The 15000-nt window shown below is 39.3% G+C and overlaps 1 protein-coding gene and 1 non-coding gene across 2 annotated transcripts; one reads left to right on the top strand and one right to left on the bottom strand.

Moving 5' to 3' along the window:
• The first annotated feature begins 1364 nt into the window (after positions 1 to 1364).
• Positions 1365 to 1844, top strand: LOC130801124 (uncharacterized). The gene has a single exon (XM_057664886.1). The coding sequence runs from the start codon at positions 1365 to 1367 to the stop codon at positions 1842 to 1844; it is 480 nt and encodes a 159-aa protein (XP_057520869.1).
• A 10866-nt stretch (positions 1845 to 12710) lies between these two features.
• LOC130801989 (small nucleolar RNA R71) lies at positions 12711 to 12816 on the bottom strand. Its single transcript, XR_009039708.1, has one exon. It is a non-coding gene; the product is annotated as a small nucleolar RNA R71 (small nucleolar RNA).
• Between the last annotated feature and the right edge of the window lie 2184 nt (positions 12817 to 15000).

The raw sequence follows: 15000 nt of genomic DNA on the forward strand, positions 1-15000 counted from the left end.
TGCATTATCCATTACATGAAGATGGTGAGTGAAGCCATTGGAGGGTAATCAGTCAGCAGGAAACTCAAGATTTGGTTTCTTGAAGCTGATTTTGTACTTTTTGTGTGTTGTTCGAGTCATTTCCATTCCAATACATATTCATCATCTCGGGGCAAATTAAGGTGTGCCATCCACCCTTAATTTGGTGCAATTTTGGTATCAGAGCTTTGATCGAGGAAGGGTAGTAGGAGACTCATAAACACTCAACCCAGACAGAGGATCGAAGAGTTTCTGAAATTTCTGAAAGTTCTGAAAGTTCAAGACTGGTGAGATTTTTCCAATTTTCATTGATTACAACATTAAGTAATCATAGTGTGAGTTTTTGGTGTATTTTTTTGTTAAAGAAAGATTGGTTTTAAAGAGATTAACCAACGTGTGTGTTGCAAATTGGGCATACAGCAGATTTCTAAAATTGCTGTCAAAAATCAGTTTCTGTATTCTGTATTGCTGCTCTTTGTGCATTGCTGTTTTCTTTATTGTTTCTGTTGTATAATTGTAGAAATTGTGTTTTACAGGGATTCAAAAGTTTTTGTTTCTTTCTTGCAATACAGAAAGTTTATATCAAAACTTTATTCCAGAAAAAAAACCTTGTCTGATTTTGGCTTTCTTTGATTCTGTTTTGAAGTCTAGTGTGCATCAATTGTTGAGTACGTTATTTTCGTTGTTGTTTTCTGTGATCATGGATGCAAGGGTGAATAATTTAGAGGAAGCTTTGAGACAGATCACACAGTCCTTAGCCAATGCTAGCTTAATGAACAATGACAAACCCAATGACCAACACAACCCCAACCTCACACCAAGGAACCAGGAGTGTTTGTCCTAATGCTAGAGCTTTCACCATGCAAGAATGGAGAGAAATCAACAAGGACCACAGTGTTAGAGTCATGTTAGTTGCACAAAATGGCAGGGAGTTTGAGACTTGGCCTCCTGTGGGAGAGGAAGAACCAGATGGGACCTATCGGGTGAGTGACTTAGGTAAACTGCAGAGATATGAGGATAGTGAGGAAGAATCTGAGACAGAAGAGGAAAGGGAAAGAGTCTTACCTAAAGATGAACACTATAACCTTTTCATTAGGAGAAACTTTCATGCTACACCTAAGGAGAAGTGTTCTGACCAAAGGGAAAATATTTTTCAGACTAGATGCAAGATTAAGGATTAGACCTGCACTCTCATCATAGATGGGGGAAGTGAATCAAATTGTATTAGTTTAGACCTGGTCAAAGAGTTGAGACTGATGACCAAACCCCATCCACACCCCTATAAGTTAAAATGGCTTGATGATAAGGCTAGTAGAGCTGTGAGTAAGTAGTGCCTGGTGAGTTTCATGATTGGTTCATATAAGGATAAGGTTTTGTGTGATGTGTTGGACATGAGTGCTTGTCACTTGCTGCTGGGCAGACCTTGGCAGTATGATAGAAAGACTACATATGACGGTTTTGCTAATACCTACACAGTGAGACATGAGGTAAAGCTCAAAGCCTTGATTCCTTTACCCCCACACAAGACCATACCCCCACCCCTTGGACAAAACCTACAGCTGATGAATAGAAAGGCTTGTGAGAGGGAAATAAAGAGCCAAGAGGAAGTGTATCTGATGTTTACTAAAGAGATAGACCAACCTGTAGACCTACCTGGGGAGGTTAAGCCTTTACTGCATGAGTATGCAGATGTGTTCCCTGTTGAGCTACCGCCTAGACTACTACGCATTAGGGGCATAGAACACCAAATTGACTTGATACCTGGAGCTGCCCTACCAAATAGACCTGCCTATAGGACAAACCATGTTGAGACTAAGGAGCTTTAGAGGCAGATTGAGGAGCTTATGCAGAGAGGTTATGTGAGGGAAAGCCTTAGCCCCTGTGTTGTGCTTACTATCTTAGTGCCTAAGAGAGATGGTACATGGAGGATGTGTGTTGATAGTAGAAGTGTCAACAACATTACAGTGAAGTATAGGTTCCCAATACCCAGTTTTGATGACATGTTTGATGAGTTAGCAGGTGCACAGTGGTTTAGCAAAGTTGATCTAAGGAGTGGTTATCATCAAATTAGGATAAATGAAGGTGATGAGTGGAAAATAGCCTTCAAGACTAAATATGGGTTATATTAGTGGATGGTGATGCCTTTTGGACTTACAAGAGCACCTAGTACATTCATAAGACTCACGAATGAAGTGTTGAGACCATTCCTAGGCAGATTCATTGTTGTATACTTAGATGACATCCTTGTGTATAGCAAATAATTTAGAGAACATATTGACCATTTGAGACAACTTTTTGAGGTTCTAAGAAAGAAGAGGTTATATGGCAAGCTTGAGAAATGTAGTTTCTTCATGCAGGAAGTGTTCTTTTTAGGGTTTATCATTAGAAAAGAAGGGATAAAGGTAGATCCTGCTAAAGTAAAAGCTATTCAAACCTGGCCTACACCTAACATCATTACCCAAGTTAGGGCTTTTCATGGGTTAGCCTCATTTTACAGGAGATTCATTCATAACTTTAGTGCTATCATGGCTCCTATCATAGAGTGCACAAAGAAGGGCACATTTCAGTGGACTGAGGATGTACAACTAGCTTTTGAGCAAATTAAGAAACTTCCTGATTTTTCAAAGCCATTTGAGGTAGAGTGTGATGCTTGTGGCATAGGCATAGGAGCAGTTCTGCTGCAAGAAGGGAAACCAGTGGCTTAATTTAGTGAAAAATTAAGCAAGGGTAGGCTTAACTATTCCACATATGACAAAGAATTTTATGCTCTGGTTAGAGCTTTGGAACATTGGGCACACTACCTTAAGGTTCAACCATTCATACTATACACTGATCATGAGTCCCTCAAAAACGTACATGGCCAACACAAGTTTAACCCTAGACATGCAAGATGGGTAGAAATCCTCCAAACCTTTGACTTTTCAGCCAAATACAAGACAGGAAAGACCAATGTAGTGGTTGATGCCTTGAGTAGGAAGCATAACCTATTAGCCGTACTAGGAGCTAGAGTCATAGGATTTGAAATGATTAAAGACTTGTACCCTGAGGATAGTGACTTCAAGGACATTTATGCTAGCTGCCTAGAAGGATCACAAGGCATGTTTAGCATTAACCAAGGGTTTTTGTTTAAGGGAAATAGGCTTTGTATTCCTAAGACCAATCTAAGGCAATTGTTAGTTAAAAAAGTGCATGAAGGCAGTTTAGGAGGACATTTTGGTATTCAAAAGACCCTAGATATGCTTAGTCAACATTTTTATTGGCCTAAGATGCTAGGCAATGTTGGCAAGCACATATTTAGGTGTGAAGCTTGCATTAAGGCCAAGATTACTTTTCACAAAGGAGAATACATGCCCTTACCTGTTGCCACCAAGCCTTGGGAACACCTTAGCATGGATTTCATCATGGCCTTACATAGGACTCAAAGGGGAAAGGATTCTATTATGGTTTTTGTGGACAAGTTCTCCAAGATGGCACATTTTGTTGCTTGCAACAAGGTGGATGATGCTCAAAACATAGCTAGGTTAAACTTTGCAGAGATTGTAAGATTGCATGGGGTACCTAGGACCGTTGTGTCTGATAGAGATAGCAAGTTTCTTAGTTGCTTTTGGAAATCCCTGTGGAGACTGTTAGGCACAAAGCTCTTGTATAGTACATCTCATCACCCTCAAACTGCTGGGCAAACAGAGGTGACCAACAAGACCTGGGCTTAATCTTAAGAACCTTAGTGAACAAAAATCTAAGGGATTGGGATCTTAAGTTATGCCAAGCAGAGTTTTCTTACAATAGAAGTCCTAGTTATAGTACAAAGCACTCCCCCTTTGAATGTGTTTATAGGGAGAATCCATTATTGCCTGTATCTCTAACTTGTAATTTTGAAAATGACAGGGTACACAAAGATGTTGTGGAGCAAGCTAAAGAAACGATGAAGCTGCACGTGTTGATTCAGGAAAACATTCAGAAGGCCAATGCAAAATACAAGCTCAAAGCAGACAAAGGAAATCACTCCAAACAACAGCTAGAAGAAGGAGATTTTGTGTGGATATACCTAAGAAAAGCAAGATTTCCCCATCTAAGGAGGAATAAACTCATGCCTAGAGCCATAGGGCCCTTCCAGATCATACAAAAGTTAAGAAATAATGCATACAAAGTAGATCTTCTGGAAGAGTATAGTGGTTCAAACACCTTCAACATAGGTGATCTCAAACCATACACTAAACCTACAGAATTGAGGACAATTCTTCCTCAAGAAGGGGGAGTTAAATTAAGTATGCAAGGCACACATGGCTCAAGCATGACACTAGAAGAAGATAAGCATGAAGATGAAGCCAACCAAGTCCTCACACAAAGACTCCAAGACTGCACAAAAGGTAAACAGAACAAACAGAACTGCCAGCCACCTCCTGCTGACCAGCAGACCTTACAACCCTTCCACAGAGCTAACCTGAGCATCCCCGGAGACACCAAGGGTAGAATCAGAATCTCTATGCATGGGCCTTACTACCATGGTCCAAGATTCCTCTTGAAAATCATAGAAGATGCCCAAGGAATGATGCTGAAGCTCGGGTGTTCAGCGGACAGTACAGCAGAATGAATCAGTATTCTGTTTTTCTGATTTTGATTCTTAAGACGTGCACATGTTAGTCACGTGTCATTGTTTTTGCCGTTATTTTGGTTTGGCTGCATAAACATTAGTCTTACCTAATTTTCGAAGGTCTCATAGCTCTATAAATAAGAGGCTAATCCCTTGTAAACACAGTTTCAGATTTTCAGAAATAAAACACATTTGTTGTTTCCTTCAAAACATTGTCTGTTTTGTTGAGTGGATATTAGTCATATATTCAAACCTTTGAGTTGTTAGTCATACAACTTCAAAGTTTATCTTGCATTCCACAAGGTAGTCAATCCTTGGGTTGTATTATTCATTACATGAAGATGGTGAGTGAAGCCATTGGAGGGTAGTCAGTTAGCCGGAAAATCAAGATTTGGTTTCTTGAAGCTGATCTTGTGTTGTGTTTTGTGTTTTGTGTGTTGTTCGTGTCTTTTCCATTCCAATACATATTCATCATCTTGGGGCAAATTAAGGTGTGCCATCCACCCTTAATTTGGTGCACTTATGAACAAATTTTGTATTCGATGCTCGGAACTTCTGTGAAATTCAATGACTGTCTGTCGTGTATTAGAAAATCACCATCATCATTCGATTACTGCCTCAGCAAATGGTAAATGATTCTTAAGCTAAGCCCTCAAATATGGTTTCTGCCTTGCAGATGGTCTGAATATGGGACAAGGGAGTAAAGAGGAATTTAGTAATTTAGAGAGCTTTTATTAATGGAATTTTTCATTTGTAAGTGCAAAATTGAAATTCAGGGTTTAGAAAAGGAATTCAATGAGAAACAAAAAATTAAAACTTACATTAATGAAAATGGTTAAATGTTAAGGGATGGAATTGAATGCGAAAAAAAAATTGAAACACCACTAGTGGAACAAACCTCATTTGCTGCGGTTTTTTGGCCATTATTTGCTGCGGTTTTGGCCCCAAACAATATTAATTAATGGCCTATTTTAAATGCTGTGGTTTAAAACCGCAGCAAAAAATGGCATTATTTGCTGCGGTCAGCCCCCAAAACCGCAGCAAATAATGGAACTTATTTGCTGCGGTTTTGGGGGTTGACTGCGGCAAATAGCTATTTTTTTTTCATTTTTTGTTTTATTCTAATAATAATCCAATAATAATGTAGAATGTAATAACAATGATTATCAGATAATAATCCAATGATAATCACAAATAATCACCAATAATCTCTTTGTAGTAAAAAATTCTCGATAATATAATATAAAATGTACGTACATATATATACAATAATATACATTAAAGTCCTAAAAAAATCTGTACTAATTACAATTTATCAAGGACAAAAATTAGCAAGATACGCGGCAATCTAATCTTTTAATTCGCGCATCTCTTCACCTCTCAGAGGACGTGTTTCCCTCGGAATGTCGTATAAAACCTATAATATAATATAAAATTAAAAGATTCATAAACATTAGATTTTACCAATAATAATAATTTAAGAACGTAACAAATACTTACGGCATCTATGTTTTTGACTCCAACCTCCTTCACGCATTTTAAGATATCGTCCATGTATTTGAGAGTGTAGTAGCCGCAATCAACGAAATTAGAAGGTTGTTGAAAGCACTAAGAGAAAATAGATGTTAGTGCCAAAGAAGCATAAAAACGCATAAAATCGCAACTTAATACGTAATTTCTAGCATACGACTATGATTTTCAATTCTAACCACTTCAACGCAATAATATAGACCAAATAGTGTTGTGTTCCAAGTTTCGTGCAAAACAAACTAAGTTTGAGCTACTTTATGCTCAAAAGTGCCAAAAACGCTTAAAAACCCTTAATATCGCAACTTAACACGTAATTTCTAGCATATGACAATGATTTTCAATTCTAACCACTTCAACACAATAATATATACCAAATAGTGTTGTGTGCCAAGTTTCGTGCAAAACAAACCAAGTTTGAGCTACTTTATGCGCAAACGTGCCAAAAACGCTTAAAAACCCTTAAAATCGCAACTTAACACGTAATTTCTAGCATATGACAATGATTTTCATTTCTAACCACTTCAACACAATAATATCTACCAAATAGTGTTATGTGCCAAGTTTCGTGCAAAACAAACCAAGTTTGAGCTACTTTATGCACAAACGTACCAAAAACGGTTAAAAACCCTTAAAATCGCAACTATGATTTTCTGTTTCTATTTTAAGTGCCCATGTATAGCACGTGCGTTTTAATTAGGCGTGTGCTAATATAGCCATTATGTTAGTTGAGAGCTCTATATAAGGAGAGCCGCACTTGTGTAATAAACAAGACCAGAAGACAGCAGCTGTAGAGGAACAGAACACAACAGCAGCAGCAACAACCCAGCCCGCTGACCAGCCCACCTTGCAGCATGACCTAGCCTTGACCATGGAGATCTGGGCCTAACCAATCTTGGGGACGTCATCTCCATACATAGGCCTAGCCATAAAGGTCAAAGAGCCATGCTGGTAGTGCATACAATCGCCTAGAACACAAGCACAAGGGAACCTAGTTGCTGATCCTAATCAGAACAGCACAACAGCACAACTTGCGACCAGGCCACCTTGCACGACACGTGGAGACCAAACCTGTGCACCCAGGACCTGAGCTATAGTAGAAATGGAATCTTCATACAAGGATCTTTCCATCAAGACTCTAAGTGTCCATTTCCAAGCATGGGAAGTCATTCAAAAAGTGAGCCCAAGGTCACCCAGTCGCCAGTTTTAGTTTGAAGGCATTGTAGAGTATTTTAGTTGTCTGTTATGTTTTTAAGTGTGCAAATGTTTTGCACGTGGTTGTTTTTAGCCGTTAGAGTATAGAAATCTATAAATAGACTCTAGGCCTCGTGTAAATGTATCCAACATTGATTAATTCAATTTCATTTCTCAAATTCACGCGCGAAAGTGCCAAAAACGGTTAAAAACCCATAAAATCGCAACTTAACACGTAATTTCTAGCATATGACTATGATTTTCAATTCTAACCACTTCAACACAATAATATATACCAAATAGTGTTGTGTGCCAAGTTTCGTGCAAAAAAAAAACCAAGTTTGAGCCACTTTATGCGCAAACGTGCCAAAAATGGTTAAAAACCCTTAAAATCGCAACTTAACACGTAATTTCTAGCATATGACAATGATTTTAAATTCTAACCACTTCAACACAATAATATTTACCAAATAGTGTTGTGTGCCAAGTTTCGTGCAAACCAGACCAAGTTTGAGCTACTTTATGCGCAAACGTGCAAAAAACGCTTAAAAACCATATAAAATTGCAACTTAACACGTAATTTCTAGAATATGACAATGATTTTCAATTATAACCACTTCAACACAATAATATATATCAAATAGTGTTGTGTGCCATGTTTCGTGCAAAAAAAAACCAAGTTTGAGCTACTTTATGCGCAAAAGTGCCAAAAACGCATTAAAAACCTTAAAATCGCAACTTAACACGTAATTTCTAGCATATGACAATGATTTTCAATTCTAACCACTTCAACACAATAATATATACCAAATAGTGTTGTGTGCTAAGTTTCGTGCAAAACAAACCAAGTTTGAGCTACTTTATGCACAAACGTGCCAAAAACGCTTAAAAACCCTTAAAATCACAACTTAACACGTAATTTCTAGCATATGACTATGATTTTTAATTCTAACGACTTCAACACAATAATATATACCAAATAGTGTTGTGTGCCAAGTTTCGTGCAAAACAAACCAAGTTTGAGCTACTTTATGCGCAAAAGTGCCAAAAACGCTTAAAAACGCATAAAATCGAATTTGTGTACCTTTATTTCTTTCTATTTTGGAAATGTGGCTCTGGATGTAGATCCCATTTGTCCACGCACTTTTTTCAAAACACATGGGAAAAGTAAGAAAATTTTGTTAGTAATTCGGTTATTAAAACAATTAAACAACAATGCCTAACTTGTAAGATAGTGAACATCACCTCATGTAGATATGGAAAATAGCTACGTTCAGCATCTTTCGTCTCAAAAGTTGCCCGATGTCACTAGGACCAATAATTACAAACGGGCTCTCTAAAAAGCAGTATTGCTCCTTCAGCAGGTTCAGAATGATTGGGTCCTCCTCACTTATGCGAGATGCACAAGTGTGCAGCCATTTGCAATCTTGAGAGAGATCTTTTAGCTCCTCATCAGTCAAAATTGGAGTGCTTGGCATCGACTTTGACCCAGTCGACACCTTTGCTGAGAAACCGACCTCTCTCCAAGATCCCTTTGGACTCTTTTGCTATTTCAATTTATACAATTAATTTAGTGTAAGCATGCAATTAAAAAAATAAAAATAAATAAGGTACAAATGATTCTTACCATGTTAGTGAATCGGACCCAAGCATATGGCCATGTGACGAAATACCTAGGGCGTCTGATAGTTTCTCAAGGCTCCATGCTGGCATTGGAATTGGGAGTGAGAAATCTTCAAACCCCTTTACAATAGTTTCCACGGCCACACTGATGTGGCCACTTGTAACAGGCATTGAATGCACTGTTTGGCCCTCTTTGTTTGGCTGGGCCACACCATATGCAACCTCAGTTAAGTCGTCATCACTAGCAACACCTAACTGAGGCAACAAAAGAGAACAAGGAATCGCCTCCTGAAAATCGTGTCGTTTAGTATAATAAGCATCATAATAAAATATTAAAACGCGTTGCAATTTAAATTAATAAGTGCTTATATATTTAAAAACTTTGTACCTATAGCACTGGCTCCGGAGTTGGCTCCGGATTTTGAACAACGGAGTTTATGTTCTCCGGTGTGGGGTTTTCCCCTTTAGGGGTATTAGTAATGGGCTGGGGTGCTACGGGGGTAATGGGCTCGGGTGTTGGCTCGACCAAAGCATTAGGATCCCCATCTTGACTTTCCTGATCCTCGACAATCAGGTTTTCCAAGTCAACAACGGGTGCTCTCATCTTCTGCAACACGGCGGCCAGTTTGGCGAGAGGGTCCTTTGTAATCTCCGCAGCGTCGTTCGGGATTGAGTAGCAACACAATCTTTGCTGAATGCCTTTTGTAGCCCTACGCGGACTCCTCCTTTTCCGACTACCCGCCCACTGTAATCTTTCCCTAAGAACATATGCAATGCGTCAACATTGCCTCTTGACGTGAACTCCCCCGTAGCTTCTTTTTCCTTCCAGCCCATTTGTTCAAATTAGAAGTGATATATATAGCAATTAGTATAAGTAAATCAAAGCCAAAAAATACAAAACAAATCAAGAATATACTTAATAATTTCAAAACTCACCACAGCATCAGCAACCTTCTTCGTTCCCAAATCATTAATGGTAAATTTACCACTTGCATCTCGGGAATGAAGCCCGCAATACCAATCACGCACCCGATCTCCAGCAGGAGTATTCAGGGATGCGAAGGTAGTCGTAGATGAGGGCGTGGATTAACTTTGATTGGGGTATAAACCCGCATCCACCCACTCTTTTCGGACCTCATCGTACGTTTTCTGGCCCAAGCAATGATAAAACTTCCTTTTGCTTGCAGAATCAGAAGCTTTACCACGCTTTTCCTAATTAATCAATAGAAATCGAATGTCATGTATTAGTTTAATGCTGAAGCAAAAAAAGTAAATTCAAATTGGTAAACTATAATATAATATGAAATTCTTACAACTTCTATGGGAGTTGTTCTTTTGGCAACAAAGGCCTCCCAATCCCTCTCCGATATGTGACCCCATATTTCGTATGGCATCTTCGAAGGTGATTGCTCTCCACCTTCGTTTACCGTTTTGACCTTTTTGGTCGTACGGGCACGCCTCTTCGTAATGCAGCCAGATACTAGCTTGGATTTGAAATCTCTGAATCTTTCAGCAACAGCTGAAAGAAACACATTCTTCTTGTCCTCATCGCTCTCGATGTGGAAAAGATTCTACAAAAAAATTTGATGTATGCATTTTGTACTATATTTTTATGCTCCTTTCCCTTGCATTTTATGGCATTCTGCTGTGTGATTTCGCATTTTCCATATGGTTTTACGTTTGGTTGGAGTTTTTGTGTGTCTTTGATTATTTCAGGCCATTTTACTCCACTCTTGTATTGGAAGCGGATCACTCCTGAGCATTAGAATGCGTGCTTCGAGATTTGGCAGAGTTTGAGACCGCACTACGGCACTTTTGTGAGCTCACGGCTCCATTCGGATATGCTTTTAGTCCCGTTGGGTCTCGTTTGTACTTTTGTCGTGTTCTAATGAAGAAAAGTAAGCACAAGATGATGGGTCCGGGCGAGTATTTTCATACCCGAGCGATTTCAATTGAGAAATAGGAATGTAAGCCTCCAAGCCCAAGACCTGGTCGGGTATACTCTAAACCCGGTCGGGTCTGTCAATAATCACTTTCATGAATGTTCAGCTTACGGACCCGGTCCGGTCTTTCTTAAACCCGGTCGGGTCCTGCGTTTTCTGCTCTGTGGAAAACTCCCAGCACACGGACCCGGTCCGGTCTTCCAGAAACCCGGTCCGGTCCTGCTTTAATAACCGTTTTTCCGCACGGTTTTTATTTTATGATGAGGAATGTAACAAGGGGGCAAGCAACATTTTCTTCTCTGTTTTTTTAGATATTATTAACTCTTCACTTTTGGAGAAAAAACTTTGTAACTTTCGATTACTTTCGTTCATCCTTTGGTATTCAACTTCAAGTATTAATTCTTTATCCTTTCCTTGTTATTACTTTTAATCATGTTTTATTTAATTAATTCTTGTTTTGTTGCAATCGATATGTGTGGGTAGTTTCTTAATCTAGGGTTAGATGGAACCCTAGCCATGATGTTAATGATGAATTATTGAATCCCAATCCCTTTTTATTATGCATAATCCTTGTTCATGCTTGGTTTCTTATGCTAGTTAACTCATGTATTTTCAATAGAAATTTTGGAAATTGTGGTTAAAGATTCATTCAATTGCTAACGAAAGTTTGAGTTGAATGAATTGCCTTTTAGATCAAGGGCTTGATAATCTTCATGATAATAGATAGATTTGATTGTTGGATCTTATAGAATACTATGCTCAATGTCATTACTATACTTGATTCCATGAAAATAGGTTTGATAGTATGGTAGTGAAGGTAATAGTCTTCGAAAGGAGTTTTAAGTATCTTTAATGGTGTATTCATCCTATTGAACTTGGTTATGATTGTTGTAGGGGTAGTAGGATCTCATTGTCATCATATCATGCTAGTAGGGAAGTTTATCCCTAGATGTTTTAGTATCATTGATTTACCTTTCTAATTTAATTGCTTGTATTCTAGTCATTTAGTTAGTTTAGACATATATTCTCCAAATTTGTGTGTTACTTAGGATCAATTGGTAGCCGGAAAATAATCATTTACTACATTGTTCCCTGTGGATTCGACCCTAACTGCTGCTATACTAGTTGCATATTAAGAATTGTTTGGTAGTACATAAACGACCTATCAAATTTTGGCGCCGTTGCCGGGGAACAACGGATTAGTTTATTGTTTACTTTCTGAGTTTAAATTGATTCTTTTTCTCTGATTTCGCTTTGTTTATGTCCCCCCTCCCCTATCTATTTAACCCTTTGCTTTTAGTTTCTTTTGTTGCATGCAAACCAAACGACAGGGACATGAACTAGTACCTTTTGACCCTGAAATCGAAGCAACAGCAAGAAGACTCAACTCTAGGCAAAGAAGGCGAAGAAACAGAGAAGGGAAGATTTAACCATGGCTGAAACACCAGAGAAACCCCTCATGGATTACATCACTCCCGATTCTAGCACTGTCACTACTAGCATTTTGAGGCCAGAGATTACCGGGAACCAGTATGAGATTCGGTCAGCATTCTTCAACTGGATTGCTCAGGACCAATTTCATGGTATGGAGAATGAGAACCCAACCGACCACATTAATCTATTCATCGACAAGTGCATGACACACAAGTACAACAACATCACTTCCGATCAATTAATGTTGATAGCTTTCCCTTTTTCTCTTGCGGGGGCGGCTAAGCAGTGGCTATGTGAGGAAGAACCCAACTCCATTGCTACTTGGGAGGCTCTGAAAAAGGCATTCTTGCATTGATACTACGCACCCGGAAAAACTTCAAAGTACCGAAATGAAATATCTACTTTCAAACAAAAAGACGAGGGATCACTCTATGATGCATGGGAGAGATTCAAAAGTCTAATTAGAAAGTGCCCATATCACGGATTACCAGATTGGATGGTTATTGAGACAGTCTACAAAGCTTTGAGGCATGAAATCCAGACTTCTTTGGATGCTGCTGCTGGAGGTAACTTTATGATGAAAACACTAACCCAGGCCAAGAAATTCTTGATGACATGGCCTCAAATTACCACTGGCGAGAACAATCAACTCCAAAGCGAGGTGGTAGGTATGAAGTGGATGCTATTGTTGCTTTGACTAATAATGTACAGGCTTTGACAAGGAAGGTTGAGCAATTGGATGTAGCTGCAGTAGATAAAGTCCGTGGTGCTTGTGGCTTAAATGGGCATTCCAGCGTTGATTGCCAACTTCAAGCCGAAGGGGCTGCTACTGTGGAACAAGTCAACGCCATCCAAAATCAGAATGCCAGACAACAATACAACCCCTATTCCAACACCTTCAACCTAGGATGGAGGGATCATCCAAATTTCTCCTACAGAAACAACAATGCCCAGAATCCCTCATCCTCGTACAACTTACCATCGGGTTTCCAACAAAGACCTCCCTTCCCACCTCAACAACAACATCCACCGAAGTCCAACCTTGAGAGCTTGATGGAGAACTTCATTGCTACCCAAAGCAATCAAAATAAACACTTCAGCACCTCCATTAATTAGATTTTATCTCACAACAAAATGATCGATACTCAGATGGCTTAGATGGCACAACAATTGAGTAACTTGTCCATGCAAAAGGGGCAACTTCCGGGAAACACAGAAAAAAAACCCAACCACATCTCCCCATCAGCAACTTAATGCAGTAACTACGAGGAGTGGTAGGACACCTCATGATCCAGCCCCTAAAGTAAAGACCCCACCTATTGTTTTTCCAGATGCAGGAACTAATGATGATGTTTCTGAAGAAAAGAAGGATGAGCCAGTCAATTCAGACAAGCCCACAATTGGCGGTCGAACTTACACACCACCAGTGCCGTTTCCTTCTAGATTGGCATAGGCGAAGCTTGAGCATAAATATGGAAAATTTCTTCAAGTTTTGAGCAAGCTACAGATCAACATCCCCTTCTTAGAAGCCATTAAGGAAATACCCTCTTATGCTAAATTCCTCAAGGACATCATTTCTAACAAACGCAAGCTAGAGGAGAGTGTGGTGGAAACTTTGAATGGGCAATGTAGTGCTATTTGGGATGCAAGGTTCCTAAGAAACAAGCTGATCCTGGTAGTTTTACTATCTCGCTGAAGTTGGGGAAATATGTGTCTGCCGTAGCCCTTGTTGATTTAGGGGCTAGTGTGAGTGTGATGCCCTTGACATTATGCAAAAAGATCAATGGCGAGATGAAAGCCACTCGAATGTCTATACAATTAGCCGATCGATCTGTGAGATACCCAGTTGCTATTCTTGAGGATTTCCCTGACCAAGTTGGTAATTACTTCGTACCCTACGATTTCGTCATCATGGATATGGAAGAGGATGCCCGCATTCCGGTGATTTTGGGTTGTGATTTTTTAAAGACTACAGCAGCCATTTTTGATGTGAAGAATGGGAAGTTATCACTTGAGATTTTGGGAGAACAGCTGCATTTCCATCTCCCCTCATCCATGGCACATCCTGCCATTGGGGAGACTGTTTATCGGATGGATGCGATAGTTGATGCTACTGGAATCCACACCCTCCATTGTTGATCCGCTTTATGCAGCTATTGAGGGCAACTATGAGAAGGATAGAGCCGATGTGATTGAGATGGTCCAAGTTTTAGATGCTGCACCTACATTTGTTCCTGTCAAAGCTAAGTTTGAGGATATCCCACCTTTGAAGGTGTCCACCATTGAGGAACGAAAGGAGTGTACTACGCCTCCTCAGGTAGAATTAAAACCTCTTCCCCCTTCTTTGAAGTATGTTTTCCTAGAGGAGAATGATACCTACCTTGTTATTGTCAATGCTGAACTCAATGGCACTCAAATTGAGCGATTGCTCACAGTTCTGAAAAAGTATAAGAGTGTTATTGGGTACACTATTGATGACATCAAGGGTATTAATCCTTCATTCTGCACTCATAAGATCTTTCTTGAAGATGATCATACCTCTTTTATAGAACCACAACGAAGGCTTAATCCTAATATGAAGGAGGTAGTCAAGAAAGAAGTTCTTAAACTACTTGAAGCAGGAATAATATTCCCCATTTCAGATAACAAGTGGGTGAGTCCTGTTCAAGT

The sequence above is a fragment of the Amaranthus tricolor genome, chromosome 15, assembly GCF_026212465.1.
Source record: "Amaranthus tricolor cultivar Red isolate AtriRed21 chromosome 15, ASM2621246v1, whole genome shotgun sequence".
Lineage (NCBI taxonomy): Eukaryota > Viridiplantae > Streptophyta > Magnoliopsida > Caryophyllales > Amaranthaceae > Amaranthus > Amaranthus tricolor.

Bases quoted from the DNA above. Each gene is read 5' to 3' on its own strand.
- LOC130801124 (XM_057664886.1), top strand. From the start codon at position 1,365: ATGATTGGTTCATATAAGGATAAGGTTTTGTGTGATGTGTTGGACATG.